General features: G+C 37.9%; 1 protein-coding gene across 2 annotated transcripts in view; it reads left to right on the top strand.

Moving 5' to 3' along the window:
- The first annotated feature begins 1,071 nt into the window (after positions 1-1,071).
- Positions 1,072-21,982, top strand: part of LOC118626508 (guanylate-binding protein 6-like) — a 29,618-nt gene continuing 8,707 nt past the window's right edge. Inside the window, exons 1-5 of one of the 2 annotated variants that reach the window (XM_036256299.1) lie at positions 1,072-1,195; positions 7,439-7,634; positions 10,528-10,655; positions 11,862-11,971; positions 12,151-12,344. In XM_036256299.1, coding sequence (XP_036112192.1) covers positions 7,445-7,634; positions 10,528-10,655; positions 11,862-11,971; positions 12,151-12,344 — 622 coding nt within the window. In that variant the 5' untranslated portion in view covers positions 1,072-1,195; positions 7,439-7,444. Of the gene's footprint in view, positions 1,196-2,985; positions 3,031-7,438; positions 7,635-10,527; positions 10,656-11,861; positions 11,972-12,150; positions 12,345-21,982 lie in introns of those variants that run through there. The other variant, XM_036256298.1, reaches the window with a different exon arrangement.

Genomic DNA, 21,982 nt, shown 5'->3' on the forward strand with positions numbered 1-21,982 from the left:
GAGAGAAACATCGACGCGAAGGGACACATCGAGTGGCCGCCACCCTCACGACCAACCAGGGCCGGGGACAAACTGCAACCGAAGTACGCGCCCTTAGCGGGAACCGAACCCGGGGCTCTGCAGACCGCAGGCCGACGCTCTAACCGCTGAGCCAAACCGGCCAGGGCTAATGTCTTTGAAACTAACTCAGAATATTCTAGGCAGAGAAAAATAGTCAATGAAACAAACTCAAATTAGTTCCAATAACACAACTCCTACTTATATCCATCAAGAAGGCAACAGCTAGAGCAAATGACTAATTGAATATACAATTTTTGGTCCGTAGTTTAATATAGTGGAATGCTTTAAAATTATATATTTATTTTTTCTGAATTAATGCTCATACTAAAATTCAAGTATGAAGGGGAAACCTTAATAGAAGATAAAACCAGAGAACTGAGAGAAAATATACATTGTCAACTTTTAAAAACGCACTGATGATTGTGACTTCTTTGCTCATTTAAAATAAATACTTTTGAATTTACATTTTTATATCATTTTATTTATTTAAAGTATAAACTCAAAATATATAAACTCAGGGCCTTTATAATCCCCCACAAAGCCACCACACAATAATAATAAGTGGAAGAGCATGCTTCAAAATAGCGATTATCTCAGGACTGCAAAATTCATTAATGAAAAATCACTTACGTTAATAACAAGAGTACTTAAAAAGAGCGAAAGAATTGAGATGGTCTAAACGAAAAATTAAAACAAACAAAACAAAACACCCAAATTGTCCACAAAAGTAGCCCTAAGAGACAGGCTGCAGTTCTTGGTCAGCCTGCTGTTACAGCCTGTGGCTCTGGGTTCCCTGCGGGGTCAGGGGCCGCACCCACCCGAGGAGGGGCACCAGCTCGGGATTCCCAGGGCAGGAGTGAAGGGACCCCGGATCCCAGGTCGGCCCCCGCCCTCGGACCTCCAGTCTCCGTTAACAAACAAGAACACCCTTAGCAGTTAACACCTCTAGACAACTTGCGTCGCGTCCTTTCGGTTTCAGTTCTCAGCCCGAGCCGGAATCTTGGCCATAACATCCGCTGAATTTTCCAACCTCTAAAGAGGAGTCAGCACCGGGAGGAGACAGACGCCGGAGGAGCGCGCCAGGGAAGGAGAGGACAGCTGAGAACTTGCTCCCTGTCTGCCGCACCCACAGCACGTAAGTTCGCTCCTGGACTTGGTCTTCCACGTACACGTTCGTCAAACAACAGCAAGGGGTATCCAGGTGCTCTTCCCACTCTGGAGGCGCAGGCTTGGCAGACCCTGTCAGGTGCGGGAGCAGCGGGACTCGGGGGCCCCAGAGGGCTGGAGCCCGAGAGGGTGGGCGCTTTGCTCAGGGCACCTTAGCCTGTGCATTATGACCCGCGGCCGCTGCAAGGCGGCAGCGAGCGCAGCGTGTCCCCGGGAGCGCTGCTTCTCCTCGGGCACCCACTCAGGGCTGCACAGAGTCCTACACTGGAGGAGTGCCCACCTCGTCTGTGGGAAGGGGCTGAAGTCCTCTCCGGGGCTGAGGCTCTAAACCCTAATCCTCTTGCGCAGGTGAGGCTTGGAGTTGATTCCTCCCTCTGCTTCAGACTTCTGACTGGCCTCTGCTAGACACTGGAGGAAAAGAGTGAAAGGCAGTACTCAACATACACGATGATATTTAAAACTTCCTCTTGTATTAACGATATTCAGTATTCAAAAAATTCTAACAAGCTCTATTTATGTAAACTAATTTATTCACAGTCTCTTTAAACAACCGTTATGAACTTTACGGTCCAAGTCTGTTTTTTACCCTGTACCATTTCGTCTGTGTGGTCCCTACCCACCCACCCAAGAAAAGACAGAAATTACTTTTACTATTAGGTTCAGATTTTTGTTTCATTTCCTTTCTATCTTCTATAAAGTGACAACAGAAAAGTGGAAAGAGGAGGAGTGGAAAAAACTGGGAGCTTGTACTTGGACCCAGGGACCTGAGGAGCTGTCCGGCAGAAATGCTAGTTCAACTTTCTTTTGCATGCAACCGGTCTTGAGCTTAAACCTCCCAATTTGGACTCTGAGGAATAGAGAGGCGAGGGCCCCTGTCGCCTGGTAGTCTTGGCTTCAGGGGTCCATTGCTGCCTTTGGTTCTGAGAAGGCTCAGCTTCTCCATGGGGAGCAGTGGTCCCTGTGAGGTGACAGCCTTGCAACATGTCTCATGACCAAGATAGCGGCAAGTGGGGTGGGGCCAAGATGGGTGCATAGAGAGATGAGAGTTTAGGGTCTTCTCTGGGCTCTTTAAAGCTGGGAGGGAGGTGAAGGCAGTTTCTTCATGTTTCTCATAATTTGCATTAGGATTTATGCTTCTCAATCTTGACTCCACATTAGATTAGATTCACCTCCTCTACTCTCTCTTTTGGCCTCAAGAGCATTCTGCTTCAGGGATCCCTGGCTGCCTTTATTTATTAGAGGGGAAATAATAAGAGAGAGCCAAAAATAAATGGGCTGCCTGAGTGCAGTCAGTTTTAAAACTCAGATTTTGATGAAACTTGCCATACTCATTGCTAGTTCCATAGCTGTTCTTAACAACTAGGACCACGAGACAGGAGAGATGCATGGAGTCTGTGCCTTAACAATTAATGGCTGTGTCCCCAGGTTGTCCTACTGCCAGGTCCTTCCTCATTATAAGCCACAATACTCTCTTAACAGCTGGTTAAGCTTTAGGTCTTAGCAGAGGACATCGATGAGGTGACAACTTTGCTTCTCTCTGATGATGACCCCTGCTTTAGATAGAGCCGCTCTACTGCATTAGAAGATGTGGCTGTCATAACATTCAATCCAAAATCCTCATGGTTTGGGAGCACTATTGGCCTTAGCAGAAATTGTAAGGGCAGAACCAAAAACAGATGAATTTCTCATTGCAGGGATCAGCCTATGCTTGCTGTGCCAGGAATGTAGCAGGAAAGGACAACTAAACTAGAGACTGCTAGAGAGCAGTTTCATATGGAAACCTTACTTCCAGAGAAGCACAAGGTGATGATTATCACTGTTTTTGTTGGAATGGAGATTGGGGACCTCCAGGAGGAGCTGTTGATATTAGCATTTCCTTTTGGTTACTCATTTTGCATCTTTTTCTTCATAGTTTCCTTAAAACATAATTAATGGATGGAGTTTCTACCAGGACCAAACTGTGGGCTGCAGAGTGGGTTAGCCTTAGAAGCCACGAGGGCATAGATGGACTTTTGAAGGGAAGGGGGCAAGCGTTTATGATTACCCGAGTCTAGCTTTGGGAAGGACGCTCTCCTTTTGTTAGTCTGTGGCTTAGACAACAGACCTGTGTTTTGGTCCTTTGGGTCCCTGAGCTATGCACATTAAGGTGACCAAGGATAAATCCAGTATTTAGAGCTTGGAATAGCTGGGCTTTTCTCAGGGCCTTTCTCTGTCCATTTGCTTCATGGCAGCACCACCAACAGAATAACTATCTCATTAAAAGTAAATATATGGCCAATTATAACAGCTAGTATTATTGTAACAACAGTCAGTCACTCTACCTTTTGTTTTCAGCTATATTTAAGAAACCACTTCATTAGAAAACTTAACTTAAAAGCTAGTTTTATTTTAGTTTTAATTTGTAAGTTCACATTTTGTTTTCTGTATAGTTTAAAAGACTGATGATTTATAACAATTAATTTATGTTCGTGGACACACAGTATATAAAGATGTCATTTTGTGATATCAACAACTATAAGGGGTAGAAACAGAACTATAAAGGAGAGAGTTTTTATATATTATTGAAGTTAAACTGGTATACATTTAAATTAGGGTGTGATATGCCCAGGCCTGTATGCTCAGTGGTTAGAGCATTGGCACACGGACCAATGAGTTGCGGGTTTGAATCCAGTAAAGGGCACTTGCCTCAGTTGTGGTTCGTCCCTGGTCCTGACAAAGGCCTTGCAGGAGGCAGCCAGTCGATGTGTCTCTCTCACATTGATGTTCTTCTCTCTCCCCATATCTTCCTCTCTCTCGCTCCCAGTTTATCTGAACTAAAATGGAAAATGTACTCTGGTGAGGATTAAAAAAAAAAAAATTAGGGTGTCATAATTTTAGGATATTTAATATAATCCCCATGGTAACCACAAAATAATAGCTATAAAATATATACAAAAGGAAATAATTGGGGAATTAAAATCTTTTAGTACAAAAAATCAACTAAATATAAAAGAAGATAGTAATGCAGGAAATGAGTGATAAAAACACCATAAGGCATATAGTAAACAAATAGCAAAATGGCAAAAGTAATTCCTCTTTCTCAGTAATTACTCTAAATGTAAATGAGTTAAATTCCACAATCAAAAGATAGAGATTGGTAGAATTTATTTTTTAAAAAACCCATAATAAAAATATATGCTGTCTATAAGAAATTTTCTTTAAATTTAAAGACACAAATAGCTTGAAATTGAAATGGTGGAAAAAGATGTTTTGTGAAAATATTTATAAAAAAAGATCATGGGTGGTTATATGAATATCAGATATACTAGACTTTAAAATAAAAAAGTGACAAAATACATAGAAGGACATTATACATTAAGAAGAGATTCAATATAGAAAAAGTATAATAAATATAAGCATTTACACACCCAGTAACATACCTTCAAAACATACAAAGCAAAAATTGAAATCAAAATGAAAATAAACAGTTCTACTATAATAGTTGGATACTTCAATATCCTACTCTCAATAATGGATAGACAAATCAGGCAAAAGATAAATAAAGAAACAGAGGAATTGAACAATGTAGTAAAGCAACTAGGTCTAACAGAACCTTCTATAAGCAACAGCAGAATACACATTCTTCTCAAGTAAGTACACATGGGACATTTTCCAGAATAGATCACATGTTAACCATAATTTAAGTTTTAATAAATATAAAAAGATAGATATCATACAAAACACCTCCCTTGATTAAAGTGGATATAGTTAGAAATCAATTATAGAAGTGAAACTAGAAAGTCAACCAATTTGTGCAAATTAAACAACACACTAGATACATCAATATATAAAAGAAAAAATCGTAAGAGAAACTGAAAAATACTTATACTTAGAAACAAGTGATAATGATAACACAACATACCAAACTTATGGTATGCAGTGAAAGCAGTGCAAAGGGGACATTTTATAGGTATACATGTTTACATTAAAGAAAAGAAAAGTCTTGCCCTGGCCGGTTTGGCTCAGCGGTTAGAGCATCGGCCTGCGGTCCTGAGAGACCCTGGTTCGGTTCCCGCTAAGGGTGCGTACCTCGGTTGCAGTTTATCCCCGGCCCTGGTCGGTCGTTTGGGTGGAAGCCACTCGATGTGTCCCTTTCACGTCGATGTTTCTCTCTCTCTCTCTGTTCCTCTCTCTCCCTCCCACTCTACCTGAACAAAAAAATGGGAAAATGTCCTCGGGTGAGGATAAAAAAAAAAAAAAAAAAGAAGTCTTAAATAAAAAGTCTAACTTCTTCTAATCTAAAGAATTAGAAAAAGGAGAACAAACTAAACATAAATGTTACAGAAGGAAGTAAATAATAAAGATTAGAATAGAGATAAATTAGAGAACAGAAAGACAATAGAGAAAATCAATAAAAGTTGGTTATTTGAAATGATCAATCAATTGAAAAACGTTGAACTAGATTGGTTAAGAAACACAGAGAGAAAACACAAATACTGAAATTAAAAAGGAAAGTCACTCACATACTCTTTTCCTCAGGATAATTCCAGAAAGATTGCTACTGACTTTGTAGGAAAAAAAAAAAAAAAAAGAAAGGATATAAGAGAGTACTATGAACAATTGCACACCATCAGGTTAAATAACTTGGATGAAATGGATAAATTCCTAGGAAAATAAAATATTCCAACACTAAATTACAAAGAAAATTATTTTTGACCTACAATTGGTAAGGATATTTAATTAGTAAAACAAAACAAAACAAAACAAAAAACAACAAAAAAGAAAACACCTGATGGCTCAACTGTTAATTTCTACCAAGCATATGAAGAACTAACACCAATTCTTAAACTATTTAAAACAATTAAAGAGGAGGAAATTTTTCCTTGTTCATTCTATGAGGCTAGTATTCTATGAGGCTAGTATTATGCTGGTACCAAAACACACAATGACACTACAAGAAAGGAAAACTACAGATCAATATCCCTGATGAACATTGATGCTGGATATGGTAATGTGATAACTTAAAATTTATTATTGTTAAGTAGAAGTGATGAATTCTTAGAGCTGTGGCCTCTGCTACTTTTCCTTCTTTAATCTGCTCTTACTACAAACATGATGGCACACCACCTTAGACCTCGGGCTGCCTCTCAGAGTTGGCTGAGCATACGATGTAAGTAAGGTTTCTGGGCTCCAATCCTTTGAAGCAAATCTACCCTACTAGTTGTGGACTACTAATCCTGGAAGATTTGTAAAAGAATAGTAGAATTAAATTTTTTATGAACTATTTGTTTGTTTGTTTCTCACAGCTAAACCTAACTCTAACTGATACAGTTACTTTAGTATGATTTTGTGGCCAGGGGCCACAGTTCGTCAATAATTTTAACCCAGTAAGCAAGCACAGTTTCAGGTACATAGTAGATGCTAATCCGATGCATTTAAATAAATTAAAGACAGTATTGATACTACTGGCTATCAGGAGTGAAAACATGAAAGTATATAATTCAAAAAATACTAGTGACCTGGAGCCCTTGATGAAAAACTAATCATGCAAGGAAAGAGCCTGGTCTGGGAGCTGCGGAGTGGATTGTGGAATGAGGTCCTAACTCTGCAGGGATAAGAGGAACCCATTTCATCAAACTAGAGAATGTATTGTTGGTATAGGATAGTCAATAGAAAACTCCTATACATCACTCATCGAGGAGAATATGGAGTAATGAATGTTGAGAAAGATTATTCCACCAGATAAGTGATTGCAAGGCGAAGTATGGTGAACCAGACTTCCCTGGTTTGAAATCCAGGATCTACCACTTATTCATATATAAATTTGAGCATATTCCTCAGTCTCTCTGAACTTCATCAACTACATATGTAAAGTGGGTAGTAGGTGCAAATTTTCAAGGTTCTTATAAATAGCAGTGAGGTCAGCTCTGTAATGCACATGTCTCAGAGCTCATCAAATGTAGACTCCAAATGGATGAAAAACATTGCTTGAATTTTTATAATGGAAGTAAAACTTTGGAGGTCTATCTGGTCTTTTATCACTATCATCATCAAAGATTATGGTGAAGGAAGCCTTCTGTCTTGTGGTCTGCTAATGCTATTCTACATTTTGTGTCATAGAAAAGTATGTACAGAGGTCCCACAGACCCTCTGCTGTACACATGCTTTGATTAACCTTGAGGCAGAGAATGATTTTGTGACCTCATTTCTACAAACTCTTTTGGGTTTGCAGGTTGCCATGGCATCTGAACCCATCATGTCGGCCCCCATGTGTTTGGTGGAAAACAAGAACCAGCAGATGTCGGTGAATCAGAGAGCCTTAAAGATTCTTTACAAGATTTCTCAACCAGTGGTGGTGGTGGCTATCGTTGGGGTGTATCGTACAGGAAAATCTTACCTGATGAACTGTCTTGCAGGAGAAAAGCTTGGTGAGTGGAGTCCTGTGACAGACTATTTGCTTAACGCCAGCTGAATCAGCCTCTCTCCACTTCTCTAGGGTCACATGAGTGGATATTCCAAATTTCTTTTTAAACACATTTCCTGATTCTAATTCTCACCAGAAAACTTGCAATTTTTTCCTGTTCCTAATTCTTACAATTATGATTCTGCTTCCTATACAAGAAATATCTCCCAGCCCGGCCGGTGTGGCTCAGTGAATTGATCATCATCCCAAGGACTGAGAGGTCCTGGTTCGATTCCCCGTCAAGGCACATGCCGGGGTTGAGGGCTCAATCACCAGTAGGGGGCGTGCAGGAGGCAGCTGATGGATGTTTCTCTCTCATATTGGAGTTCCTCTCCATTTCTAAAAAATCAATAAAAATATATTTAAATAAAAAAGGAAAATCTTCCAAACAAGTGCTCTCAGAGACATCTTTTCTAACCAGCTAAGCACTAAGCTCGTGAAGTCATGTCTCCCACATGAAATTTTGCTTTCTATACTATAGTGTTCTTATTAATTAACCAATATGCTTGAATATTATCTTAAAATTGTTTCCTGGACTTCATATCTTGTTATGACCACCATCCCGTTTTGTTTTGTTTTTTGTTTTTTTGTACTCCTCTTCAAGCTAAAATATTTGTCTTAGTTTCCTTTTCCCAATTCTTGTCCCACCTCTCTCTTCATTTGACTCCTTTCTGGTTTTAGCTCTAACAGTCCATTGAACACTCACTCTTGTTATATTTACCACTGACCTCCATTTGTATGATTCAGTGGATGGTTCTTTGGATCCATCTTAGTTCCTTGTTTGACATCATAGCTCATAGCTGACTTCTCTCTGCTCCTTGAACTTCGATCCTTGCTTGGCTTCTGAGGCACCATGCTCTTCTAGGTTTCTTTCTACCTCTATGTTTAGTTCTCTTCATTCTCTTAATCAGCCTCTAACTTTTCATTTATTTATATGAATTGTAGGTCACTCCAGGTCTTGGTCCTGGGGTCTTTTCTCTCCTCTATTTATGCCCCATCAATGTGATCTTATCCGATCTCTGCACTTTAAATGACACTTTTATTCTCAGGTGTATAGGACAATGCTCCAACCAACAAACCCACACTGTATTTTACCATTTTTATTTATGAGGTAAGTCAGTCTCATTTTTTGCCTGAAATACTTTTTTTCCCTTATAGTGTCCTCTTTTATTCTACTTTGATCCTCTCTAATAAATCACCTTCAAAGCAACCAAGCAAAGTTTACTGTAGTTGCTTCTAATGCCGTCCTTAAGCTTGCATTATTCTTACGTAAAATCTATATTCCTCAAAGGCTCACTATGACCTAGTCTTTCTTATTGCTACAAAGTCATCTTTTCTATTTTCTCCACCACTAGTTATGATACAGCCATACTAGCTTCCTTTAGGTTCTTGCAAATTGCAAGCCCTTTCCCATCTCTATGTCACCGAACCTGTGGTTCCCTCTGCCTGCAATACTTGCTGCTTCTTTACCCATCTAGCTCCTTTTATTCAAGGCTCTGCACAAATGTCAGTTCTCAAAGAAGTCTTCCCTGATCATCCTGTCTCATGTTGCCCCTTCACTTAAATTTAACACAATATGAACATATTTTATATATTTACTTATTTATTTTTTATATTAAAATTAATATCAGTAGAAGAAAAGAACCTGGAGTCTTTACTGACAAATTCTCAGCAGCAAGGATAGTATGTAGAACATGGTAAGCACACTTTAACGGAATAAGACAAAATATATTAGAATATTTATCTTTCAGCTCACTATAATTTTTGTGGGGCTTTAGCTAGCTTTCATAAAAATTCTGATTAGAACACAGTACCTTGGTGTTGCAGAATATCTTATAGACCAGCATATCCAAATCCTACAAAGCCCACAAATATGATTTAATATAAAGAGTTGCTGACACCAGGAATATAAAAAAGGTCATAAGAAAAATAGAGGAGAACATACTGAATTTCACGGGCAGAAAATGAGACTATAGAAGCAGCATCAACCACACATCAACACTTTTTCTATTCTGGTTCTATGTAGGGCCCTCAAAAGTTGTGTTTTTCCTCAACATAGAAAAAAAACAGAATGAATATGATGTGATAATATTTCTCTTACATAATGTTTTAATTGTTTGTGGGATTCCTTGAATTAGTTGTGATTCACATCATATTTAAAAGAAGAGGTGAGATGTAGCCATAATATTTTATGAGGGTTTATAAAAGTATGCTTATTTTTTTATGTATTACCCATTCCTGTCTCTCCATAGTTCCATCCATTAAGACCAGGTTTCACTCGGCTGACCCATAAACCAGTTATAAATTAGCAAGGTCTTAGGACTCATATGCTATAAGACTCCAGAGAGAAGGTATTTCTGTCTATTTTAGCCACTGCTGTATCTCCTGAGCCTTGAACATATCCCCAGTGCTAAGAACATAATGGTACTTAATAAAAAATATTGAGTATATTGTCCTGTTCATTCTTCAGACTATTGAAAGGTCTTGATCTATTATGATATATTCAAATCACTTAACTTCTTTAGGGAGTCATGATAGTTGAACAGTTAAAAAGCAAAGCTTTCTCGTGTACAGCATGCCCTTTCTCTCGCCTAATGTGTGGGTAGGCCACAGAGACATGAACAGAGATATCTTTACATTGCAAAATGGAATTAGTCATCTGAATAATCCAAACTTATGTGATAGCACATGACCTCTAAAAGTAGTTAGATGTTATACAAATTTGGGCATTCTTGAAATGGAGACAGCACTCTATTCTATCTTAGGGCATTTATAACACTCTAAGTCTCATTTTGTAGCCCATGGGCTTCTTGGACTCCTTGTTGTCACTTTACGTTGCGTTTCTCACTCTCTTGCAGGTTTCCCTCTGGGCTCTACAGTGCAGTCTGAAACCAAAGGTATCTGGATGTGGTGTGTGCCTCACCCCTCCAAACATGACCACACCCTGGTCCTTCTGGACACTGAGGGCCTGGGTGACGTAGAAAAGGTATGGCAGAGAGTCACAAACAGGTATCTTTCATCCTGGATTGTCTCTTTATCTCTTATGATCCTTTGTTACTTAACTGATGTGATCTATTCTTGAAATGCTGAATGAAGCAGACTTTGATCTCTTTGAAACGTGTTTCTAGGTTAGAGAAAATAATGTGACAAATTTTCTAAGATCTTTTATTGCTGATCAATGAAGTGAATAATTTTATTCATTTTAATAAACTATTAAGAAGCTGAATTTAAGGGTCTTGAGTGGAGTTAAACACTGTTTATACTATGACTAAATGCTGGTTTCTGCAATAATTTAGGCAAGAAAAATTTGCCCATCTTCAAGGCTCTTCATCATTCTGCACGGGAATTTGCTTTTGAGCTTAATCTTCTCTACCTGTCTTCTGCTCTGTGCCAGTCAGAACAATAGTTCTATCTATTGCATTCTCACTCTCATTTTGCTTCTGCAGGTCTTACTACTTCTGTGCTTCTTCCATTTCTTTCTCCAAGTCAAGATTTTACAATCCCTTAACATCCAACACAACATTTGTAGGAATGTTTCAAATTACATACACACTCTTTCTCCAACTCCAGTGTATTTTGTTCTCCTTTGACAGATCAATTATTTCTGTTTGATATAATGGCTACTGCTTTTACTAACATTCACTATTACTATGTAATCTTTTACTTATATTGTCATCTCCATTGCATTTGTTTTTCAAATGTTTGTAAATACTATGAAATAGTCATCTCAAGTATAACAATTATCATATTTATCTCTGCTTCCCTATAATTAAGAAAAATACATAACATTTTATAAAGTTTATAAATGTTTAATTTACTTGATTTTATTTTGAGAGTTCAAATGTGACCAGCATAGTAGATATTTTGTAGTTCAATATTTGTTAAATGAACATGTGAAGTCACTTATGAACAATGAATTATTCAGAATTATTTTATTTACTCCCACTTATGGAAAATAGGGACACTTTGAGGAAAGTATTATTAGAATCTTTTATATGTGAGGAAAATGAGGTCATAAGAAATGTCAATGTAATCTACCAGAGCTGAGATTTGACTTTAATTCTGATTTCAGGGTTTTTGCTTTGTACCAAACAGTATGATCTGAAATAACAAATAAAAAGTGATTGCACAAATAACTGAATGAGTTTCTGAAGAGAAGACCGCTAAGTGATTTCTCTAACATGTTTTCTAGGGTGATTCTAAGAACGACTCATGGATCTTTGCCCTGTCTGTGCTTCTGAGTAGCACATTAGTCTACAACAGCATGAGCACTATCAACAATGATGCCTTGGAGAAACTCCAGTATCCTTCCCAATTTTATTGAGAAATTGATGGAAATGGACATCAAATTAAGTTCCCCTTCACTGTTGCTGAGTGGCCTTTGGTGGAGCAGAGGAAACCCAGGACAAAAGTTAATGCGTATAAGAATTTTTTTGAGGGAAATGTAGGAATTGTGGGTATGTTCCTTAACCTGGTTCTAGTTATGTGACAGAGCTGACAGAGTTCATCAGGGCAAAGTCCTCCCCTACACGCAGTGAAGAAGATTCCTCAGAGTTTGTGAGTTTCTTTCCGGACTTTATCTGGGCTGTACGGGATTTCACCCTGGAGCTGAAGTTAAATGGTCACCCTATCACAGAAGATGAATACCTGGAGAATTCCTTGAAACTGATTCCAGGTAACAGAGCATGGCTGGGCAGTGATGTTGCAATACAAGGTGGGAGGTTCTCAACACTATCATCTCTAGGAATTGCATTTGTATATTAAGACTAGATCGAGCCCCATAGAATTGGTTACTGTGACCTAGGTTGCTACTGTGGGTCAGTTCTAATGACTGTAGTTAAGCTCACCCAAGAAGACTGGGGCTTAATATAGAGTAAAACTTATTCACAACTAAATTTCACTTAAGATGAATTATACCTTAACATTCAAATACAATGGATGCTAAAACTTTTAAAAGACCGGACACTTTTGTTCTTTATTATGCTTCTCTCTTTTCATATTGATGAAAACAATGAATCATATAATTGTTAGGCCTAAAATCACAATGAAGTACACATTTTACTTAATTCCTATTCTTCTCAAGGAGGAATATATTTCCAGTGTGTGGATAGTTGGATCTTGCCCAAAAAGTGAATTTAAACCCTAAATAAATCTGATGATCTACTACCAGTGCATATGTTTTTATTATTTCTCATTTTTGTAAATTGGAGTATAATTGACACACAACTTGGGTAGAACCTTTGCCCGCACTATTCAAGTGCAGGGGGAATGTAAACAATGGTCCTCACTGCCTCCTTCATTACTGATAGTCTCCTTCAGATTTGGGGAGGCTCATACATTTCCCATATCTTCTCTGCATGGTTTCTCTCTGTCTTCTTTGTTGTGCAGAAGCTCTTCAGTTACCCCTCAGTTGTCTCTCAGGAGGAATTGCTTTAAATATAGGTGCACATTCAGTGTGTTCATGCCCCTGCATCTTTTTCTAGTTTCTTGAGGTGTAAAGTTAGGTTGTTTATTTGAGATTTTTTTTGTTTCTTGTGGTAGACATTTATCACTATGAATTTCTCTCTTAGAACATTTGCTGAGTCCCATATTTTGGCATGCAGTTCCATTTTCATTTGTCTGAAGATATATTTTTATTTCTCTCTGTACCGCAGGCCGACGCTCTAACCTCTGAGCCAAACCGGCCAGGGCTATTTTTATTTCTCTTTTGATTTCTTTATTGACCCATTGGTTGTTTAGTAGCATGTTGTTTAATCTCCACATACCTGTGAAATTTTTAGTTTTCTTCTTGTAATTGATTTTTTTGTTTTCTACCATTGTGGTCAGAAAAGATGCTTGTTATCAACTCATTCTTCCTAAATTTGTTAGGACTTGTTTTATGACCTAATCTATGATAGATTCTGGAGAATCCATGTGTCCTTGAGAATTGTCCTGATGTTTTTGGATAAAATGTTCTGTACATATCTGTTCAGTCCATCAGATTTAATGTGTCATTTAAGGTACTTGTTTCTTTCTTTCTTTCTACGTATATATTTATTTATTTTCAACATCTTTATTGTTGAAAGTGTTACGGATGTCACCTCTCTTTTCCCCCATTGACTCCTTCCTTTTCACTCCCACCCCCCTCCTGCCTTCCCCATCTATTATCTGTGTTCATTGATTATACATATATGAATATAAGTTCTTTGTTTTATCTCTTCCCACCCTACTTCCCCTCTTCCCTTTGAGGTTCCTTAGTCTGACAACCAATTTGTACTTCTTGATCCCTTCACTTTTCACCCATCTCTCCAATTCCCTCCCACCTGGCAACCAACAAAGAGTTCTCTCTATCAGTCTATTTTCATTCTGCTTGTTCTTTTTGTTTGTAAATTCAGTTGTTCATAGCTATGTATTTATTGCCATTTAATGTTCATCTGTTTGATCTTCTTCAGGAAGACTTGTCAACATTTCATATAATACTGGTTTGGTGGTGATGAACTCCTTTAGCTTTCACTTGTCTGGGAAACTCTTTATATGGCCATCGATTGTAAATGATAGTTTTGCATGATAGAGTAATCTTGGTTGTCGGTTCTTGTTTTTCATCATTTGGAATATTTCTTGCCACTTTTTCTGGCCTGAGAAGTTTCTTTTGAGAAATTGGCTGACAGTCTTATGGGAGCTCCTTTGTAGGAAAAGAACTGATTTTCTCTTGCTGCTTTTTAAATTCTCTCTTTGTATTTAACCTTTGGCATTTTGATGATGATGTGTCTTAGTGTGGGCCTCTTTGATTTCATCTTGTTTCTGACTCTCTCTGCTTCCTGGACTTGTATGTTTGTTTCCTTCACCAAATTAGGGAAGTTTTCTGTCAGTTTTTCAAATAGGTTTTCAATTTTTTGATTTCTCTTTTCCATTTCTGGCAGCCCCATTAAGTGAATGTTGGTATGCTTGAAGTTGTCCCAAAGGCTCCTTACACAATCGTGATTTTTTTTTCTTTTTGCTGTTCTGATTGGGTGTTTTTAACATTATATATTCCAAATAAATGGTTTCTTTCTTGGGTTCACCTACTGTACTATTGATTCTCTGTAATAATTCCTTATATTAGTTAGTGCATCCTTCACTTCTGACTGGTCCTTTTTTATGTGCTTGAGGTCCTCAATATGTTCCCTGAGAATCCTTATAACCAGTGTTTGTTTGTTTAGTTATTAATTAATATTATAGATGTCCATCTTTTTTCCATCATTGACACCCTTCTTCCCAATCCCCTTCCCTCCACACCTTCACAGTATTGCTGTTTGTGTCCATTGATTACGGATAGATATATGCATATAAGTTCTTCGGTTTATGTCTTCCTGCCTCTTACCCTCTGCCCCCACCCCAGGTTTGTCAGTCTTTTCCCTACTTTCATGTATCTGGGTTTATTTTATTCACCAGCTTCTTTTGTTCATGACATTCCACAAATAATTGAGATCATGTGGTATTTGTTTTTCTCTGATTGGGTTATTTCACTTAGCATAATACTCTCCAGGTCCCTCCATGTCCTTTCAAAGGCTATGAGATCTTTCTTCCTTATAGCTGCATAGTGTTCCATTGTGTATATGTACCACCGCTTTTCTATCCACTCATCTATTGATGGACACTTGGGCTGTTTCCAGATCTTAGCAACTGTAAATAGTGTTGTTATGAACATAAGGGTACATATATTCATTCTGATTGGTGTTTCAGGCTTCTGAGGATATATTTCTACAAGTGGGTCACTGGGTCAAATGGCAGTTCTATTTTTAATTTTATGAGGAAACACCATGTTGTTTTCCATAGTGGCTGCACCAGTGTGCATTCGAACCATCAGTATACTAGAGTCCCCTTTCCTCCACACCCTCACCAGCACTTGTTGTTTGATGATTTGTTGGTGGTAGCCATTCTGGCAGGTGTGAGGTGATACCTCATAGTTGTTTTAATTTTTATCTCTCTGATGATTAGTGATGTTGAGCATTTTTTCTTTTGTCTCTTGGCCATTTGTATGTCCTATTTGGAGAGGTGTCTGTTTAGGTCATCTGCCCCCTTTTAATTGGGTTCTTTGTGTCCCTTTTGTTGAGTTGTATGAGCACTCTATATATTTTGGAAATTAACCCCTTATCTGATGTATGTTTGGCAATTATGCTCTCCCATTTAGTGGGTTCCTTTTTCATTTTGATGCTTGTTTGTTTTGCTGTGCAGAAGCTTTTTAGTTTGATATAGTCCCATGTGTTAATTTTTTTCCTTGTTTCACTTGCTAGGCATTGTATCAGTGAAAATTCTGCTGTGAGTGATGTCTGAAATTTTGTTGCCTACATTTTCTAGATTTTTCTGGATTCATGAATCACTTTTATCAATTTTGAGTTTATTCTTGTGTGTGGTGTAAATTGGTGGTGTAGTTTCATTTTTTTGCACTCAGCTATCCAATTTTCCCAACATCATTTATTGAAGTAACTGTCTTTAATCCACTGTATGGTCTTCCCACCTTTGTCAAATATTAATTGAGCATAATGACTTGGATCAATTTCTGGGTTCTCTGTTCTGTTCCATTGATCTATATGCCTGGTCTTGTGCCAGTACCAGGCTGTTTTGATTATAGTGGTTTGTAGTATAACCTGATATCTGGTATTGTGATCCCTCCTACTTTGTTCTTTTTTTTTCAAGATCGCTGTGGCTATTCTGGGTCTCTTTTTGGTTCCATATGAAGTTTTAAAGTATTTGTTCTAGTTATGTGAAGTATGTCATTGGTATTTTGATGGGGATTGCATTGACTCTATAGATTGCTTTGCGTAGTATGAACATTTTAATGATGTTAATTTTTACAATCTATGAACAAGGTATGTACTTTCACTTTTTTCTATCTTTCTCTATTTCTTTTTTCAATGACCTGTAGTTTTCTGCAAAGAGGTTCTTTACTTCTTTGGTTAAGTTTATTCCTAGGTATCTTAATTTTTTTTTCCTACAATGATAAGTGAGATTGTTCTTTAGTTTCTATTTCTTTGAGTTCATTATTGGTGAATGAGAACACCACTGATTTCTTGATGTTAATTTTGTATCCTGCTACTTTGCCAAATTCACTTATTAAATCTAGTAGATTTTTGGTAGAGGCTTTAGGGTTTTCTATGTACAATATCATATCATCTGCAAATAAGGACAGTGTTACTTCCTCCTTTCCAGTTTGGATCCCTTTTATTCTTTCTTTATGACTAATTGCTGTGGCTAAGACTTCCAATACTATGTTAAATAAGAGTGGCCAAAGTGGGCATCTCTGTATTGTTCCTGTTCTTAAGGGAAATGCTTTAATTTTTGCCCATCGAGTATGATGTTGGCTGTAGATTTTTCATATATAGCCTTTATTATGTCAAGATATGATCCCTCAATTTCTACATTGCTGTGCATTTTTATCAGAAATGGGTGCTGGATTTTGTTGAATGTTTTTTCAGCATCTGTTGAAATGATCATATGGTTTTGATCTTTTGCTTATGTGGTGTATCAAATTTATTGATTTGTTAATATTGTACCAGCCTTGCATCCCTGGGATGAATTTCACTTGATCATGATCAATACATTTTTGTTGTATGGCTGGATCTGATTTGGTAATATTTTGTTAAGGATTATGGCATCTGTGTTCATCAGCGATATTGGCCTATAGTTTTTTTTTCTTTGCAGTATCTTTTTTTTTTTTTTTTTTTATCTTCACCCGAGGATATTTTTCCATTTTTTGTACAGATAGAGAGGGAGGAAGAGAGAGGAAGGGAGAGAGAGAAACATCGATGTGAAGGGACACATCGAGTGGCTGCACCCGCACGACCAACCAGGGCCGGGGACAAACTGCAACCGAGGTATGTACCCTTAGCGGGAACCGAACCCGGGTCTCTCCGCACCACAGGTCGACGCTCTTACCACTGAGCAAAACCGGCTAGGGCACTTTTCAGTATCTTTATCCAGGTTTGAAATCAGGATTATGCTGGCCTCATAAAATGAGTTTGGAAGCCTTTTTTCTTCATGGCTTTTTTGGAATAGTTTGAGGATAATGGGTGTTAGATCTTCTTTAAATGTTAGGTGAAACTCCCCTGTGAAGCCGCTTTTATTTGTGGGGAGTCTCTTGATTACATCTTCAATTTTCTCAGTTGTTATTGGTCTCTTCTAGTTTTCTACATCTTCCTGGTTCAATTTTGGGAGACTGCGTGTTTCTAGAAACTTGTCCATTTCACCTAGATTGTCCAATTTGTTGATGTATAATTGTTGTAGTATGTTTTTATGATACTTTGTATTTCTGTGGTGTCAATTTTTACTTCTCCTTTTTTGTTTCTCATTTTGTTAATTTGGGTCCTCTCTTTTTGTTTCTTGGTGAATCTGGCTAAGTGTCCATCAATCTTGTTTATCTTTTTGAAGAACCAGCTCTTTGTTTCACTGATCTTTTGAATTGTTTTTTATGTTTCTATGTCATTTATTTTTACTCTGACCTTTACTATTTCTTTTCTCTACTTGCTCTGGGTGTTTCTCTTTGTGTTGACTTTTTAGTTCTTTAAGTTGTCGGGTTAGAAAGTCAATTAAGAATTTTCCTTGTTTCTTGGGGTAGGCTTGTAGTGCTATGAATTCCCTCTCAGGACTGCTTTTGCTGCAGCTCATAGATTTTGTGTTGTTGTGTGTTCATTTTTATTGGTTTCCAGGAAGTTTTTAACTTCTTCCTAACACATTTTTTGTTTAATAACATGCTATTTAGCCTCCATGTGTTTGAATTTTTTGCGTGTTTTTGTTGTTATTGATTTCTAGTTTCATGCCATTGTGATCTGAGAAGATGCTTGATATGATTTCAGTCTTCTTGAATTTGTAGAGACTCACTTTGTGTCCTAACATGTGGTCTATCTTTGAGAATGTCACATGTGCACCTGAGAAGAATGTGTGTCCTGCAGCTTTGTGGGAAATGTTCTGTAAATATAAATTAATTCTAGCTGATCTAGTTTGTTATTTAAGGATCCTGTGTCCCTGTTAATTTTTTGTCTGGCAGATCTATCCAGTGGTGTCAGTGGGGTTTTAAAGTCTCCCACTATGATTGCAGTGTTATTGATCTCTCCCTTGAAGTCCTCCAGAAGTTTTAAAATATATTTTGGTGGTCCTGTATTTGGTACATATATGTTTACCAGGGTTATATCCTCTTGTTGGAGTCATCCTTTTAATATTATGTAGTGACCTTTTTTGTCTCTTATTATGCTCCTCGTCTTGAAGTCTATCCTATCAGATATGAGTATTGTTATACCAGCTTTTTTTTTGGAAAATTTTTTTCCATCCCTTTACTTTCATCCTGTGTGTGTTTTTTTTGGTGTGTGTGAGGTAGATCTATTGTAGACAGTATATATGTGAGTCGTGTTTTCTTACCCAATCATCTACCCTATGTCTTTTCATTGGAGCATTTAAGCCATTTACATTTAAGGTTATTTTTGATAAATACTGATTAGTTGTTATTTTTATTTTATGCCTGTATTCCTCTCTTTCTCTCTATTTCTTCTTCTTCTTCCAACAGTCCTTTTAACGTTTCTTGCAGTGCTCGTTTGGTTGTGGTAAAATTCTTTAGCTTTAAAAAAAAATTTTTTTTTTGTCTGTGAAGCTCTTTATTTCTTCTTCAATTTTGAATGATAGCCTTGCTAGATAAAGTAGTCTTGGATTTAGACCCTTGCCTTTCATTGGTTTGTATACTTCATGCCATCCCCTTCTGGTCTGCAGTGTTTCTATTGAGAAATCAGCTAACAATCTAATGGGAGTTCCCTTGTAAGCAACTTTGTCTCTCTCTTGCTTCCTTTAGGATTCTTTCTCTGTCTTTAATATTTGCCATTTTAATTATGATGTGTCTAGCTGTGCATTTTCTGGGGTTTATCTTGCTTGGGAATCTCTGTGTTTCCTGGACTTGTGTGACTTTTTCCTTTACCACATTAGAAAGTTTTCTGTCATTATTTCTTCAAACAAGTTCTCTATTTTTTTTTCTGATTTCTTTTTTGGTACTGCAATGATGCAAATGTTGTTATGTTTTGTATTGTCCCTAAGCTTCCTTAAACTCTCCTTCTGCTTTTTATTTTATTTTTTCCCATTTGCTGCTCTATTTGAATGTTTTTTTCTACCTTGTCTTCTAAGTCACTGAGTGGGTCTTCAGCTTCTAATCTACTATTAGAAGTAGTATTTTTCATAACAGCTATGTCATTCTTTATTTCCTCTTGATTGTTATGCAAAACTTCTACCTCTTTTTTTTTATGCTGATGCAGTTTCCACTGAGTTCTTCATAATTCTTACTAACCTGCTTGTTGTTCTGACTAAATTGTTTGAACACCCCTAAAACCATTGCTTTGAATTCTTTATCTGACAAATTGCTTTCTTCCATTTCCTATAGTTCCTTTTCTGGTGATTTCTCCTTTTCTTTCATTTGGGTGTTGTTTCTTTGTCTCACCATTTTAGCAGTTTGGTTGTTCTAGGCCCAGTGATGGATCTTGGAATGTGTAGGTAGGTCAGTGTGTGGCAAATAAGGCTGCTGTGCCTCCCAGTCTGTTTTGGTATGTGGTGCCTCTTGCCTACTGTGGGTCCTGTTGGATTGGCAACTGGTGGCTAGTATTGGTCTGTCATGGTAGGTGCTTCTGTGGTGCATGATTCCAGATGGTGTCCTGCTGAGGTGTGTGGGTCCCACTAGTGCATTACTGGGGTGCATCAGTCCCACTGGGGCACTGCTGTGGTGCACTGCTGCCTGGTGGGGCTTGGATCTTGATCATTCGCTGCTGATGTTTCTGGTTGCGAGTATCAGCTCTCGGTTTGTGCTGTTACTGCTGTTGCTGTTGCCAGGGGGTGCTTTCAGCTCCCAATCCTCTGTTGCTGTTGGGGACTGAGGATACTCAATTCCTGGGACTTTGCTGCTGGTGGGGAAGAGGCTCCACTTTAAATTGGCTGCTGCAAGGGGTGGGTTTTGGCTGCCTGAGCCTCACTGCTGCTTGGGTTGGGCCACTTCTCCTGATCAGCCTCTGCTGATGCCAGTGGGGATGGGTCTCAGCTGCCGATCTCTATGCCATCTTTTTTTCCTGTGTATTTTTAAAATTTCTGATTGTGGCCTTAAGTTTTTCACTTAAAGAAGACCCATGAACATTCTTGTTAAGCAATTTAGAGATGATGAGCTTCTTTAATTTTTTTCTTTTCTGGGAAACAATCTGTTTTTAAGTTCTGAATGTTAACCTTGCTACATGGAATATTCTGTGTTGTAGGTTCTTTCTTTTCAGCAATTTAAATATACACTGTCTCTGCCTTCTGGCCTGTAAAAATTCAGTTGAGAAATTGCCTGATAACCTTATGGAAGTTCCCTTTTATGTTACTTATTGTTTTCCTCTTGCTATTTTCAGGATTCTCTTCTAAGTTTTGTCATTTTAATTGCAATATGTCTTGGTGTGGGTCTCTTTGGATTCATCTTGCTTGAAACTCTCTGTGATTCCTGGACCTGATTTTCTGTTTTCTTTCCCAAGTTAGGAAAGTTTTTAACCATTTTTAAAGAAATAAGTTTCTGTCCTAGCCTTACAGAATTACTATAAAGTGAATATTAGTGCACTTGACATTGTCCCCAAAGTCCCATTAACTATCCTTTCTTTTTATAACATTCTTTTTTTCTTTGTGCTGTTCTGATTGGGTGATTGTCACTTTTCTTTCTTCTAGGTCACTAATTCGTTCTTCTGTATTATCTAATCTGCTTTTGATTTCCTCTACTGTATTCTACATTTTAGTTACTGTATTCATCAGCTCTAAATCATTCTTTATTATTTTTTCTAACTGTTGAAGTTTTCACTGACTTCTCCAAAGTCCAGTGAGCATCCTTATAACTATTAATTTGAATTCTTCCTTAGGCAAATACTCGTATACATTTCATAAGGATTTGTTTCAGTTTTCTAAATTTTACTTTTTTAAATTCTCCTTTTAAAACCTATTCCTCTATCTTCTTCTTTTGGTTGACTTTATGTGTTTGTTTCAATGAATTAGATGAAGAGTTATCTCTCCTATTCTTCAAGGAGTGACCTTGCATAGGAGTGACTTCAGTGTAGATTGCATGAATTGAGTAGTTTTGGCAGGTCAGCTGAAGTGAGTCTGTGCAGTGCCTGAGGTCTTCTGGGTGTCTATCTGGCTGGTGTTTCAGTAGGCATTGACTGAATTGATTCAGGGTGCAGGGCTTTAAGGGTGCCCTGGTGTTATAACAGATGCTGGCTGAGGCAGCATGGGACATGGGGCTTTGGGGTGTTTTATGGAACTGGGTGGCTAGAGCATCAGTGGATGGTGCCTGAGGTCATCCTGGGAGTGGGGTTG

This window comes from Molossus molossus, unplaced genomic scaffold, assembly GCF_014108415.1.
Source record: "Molossus molossus isolate mMolMol1 unplaced genomic scaffold, mMolMol1.p scaffold_m16_p_12, whole genome shotgun sequence".
NCBI lineage: Eukaryota > Metazoa > Chordata > Mammalia > Chiroptera > Molossidae > Molossus > Molossus molossus.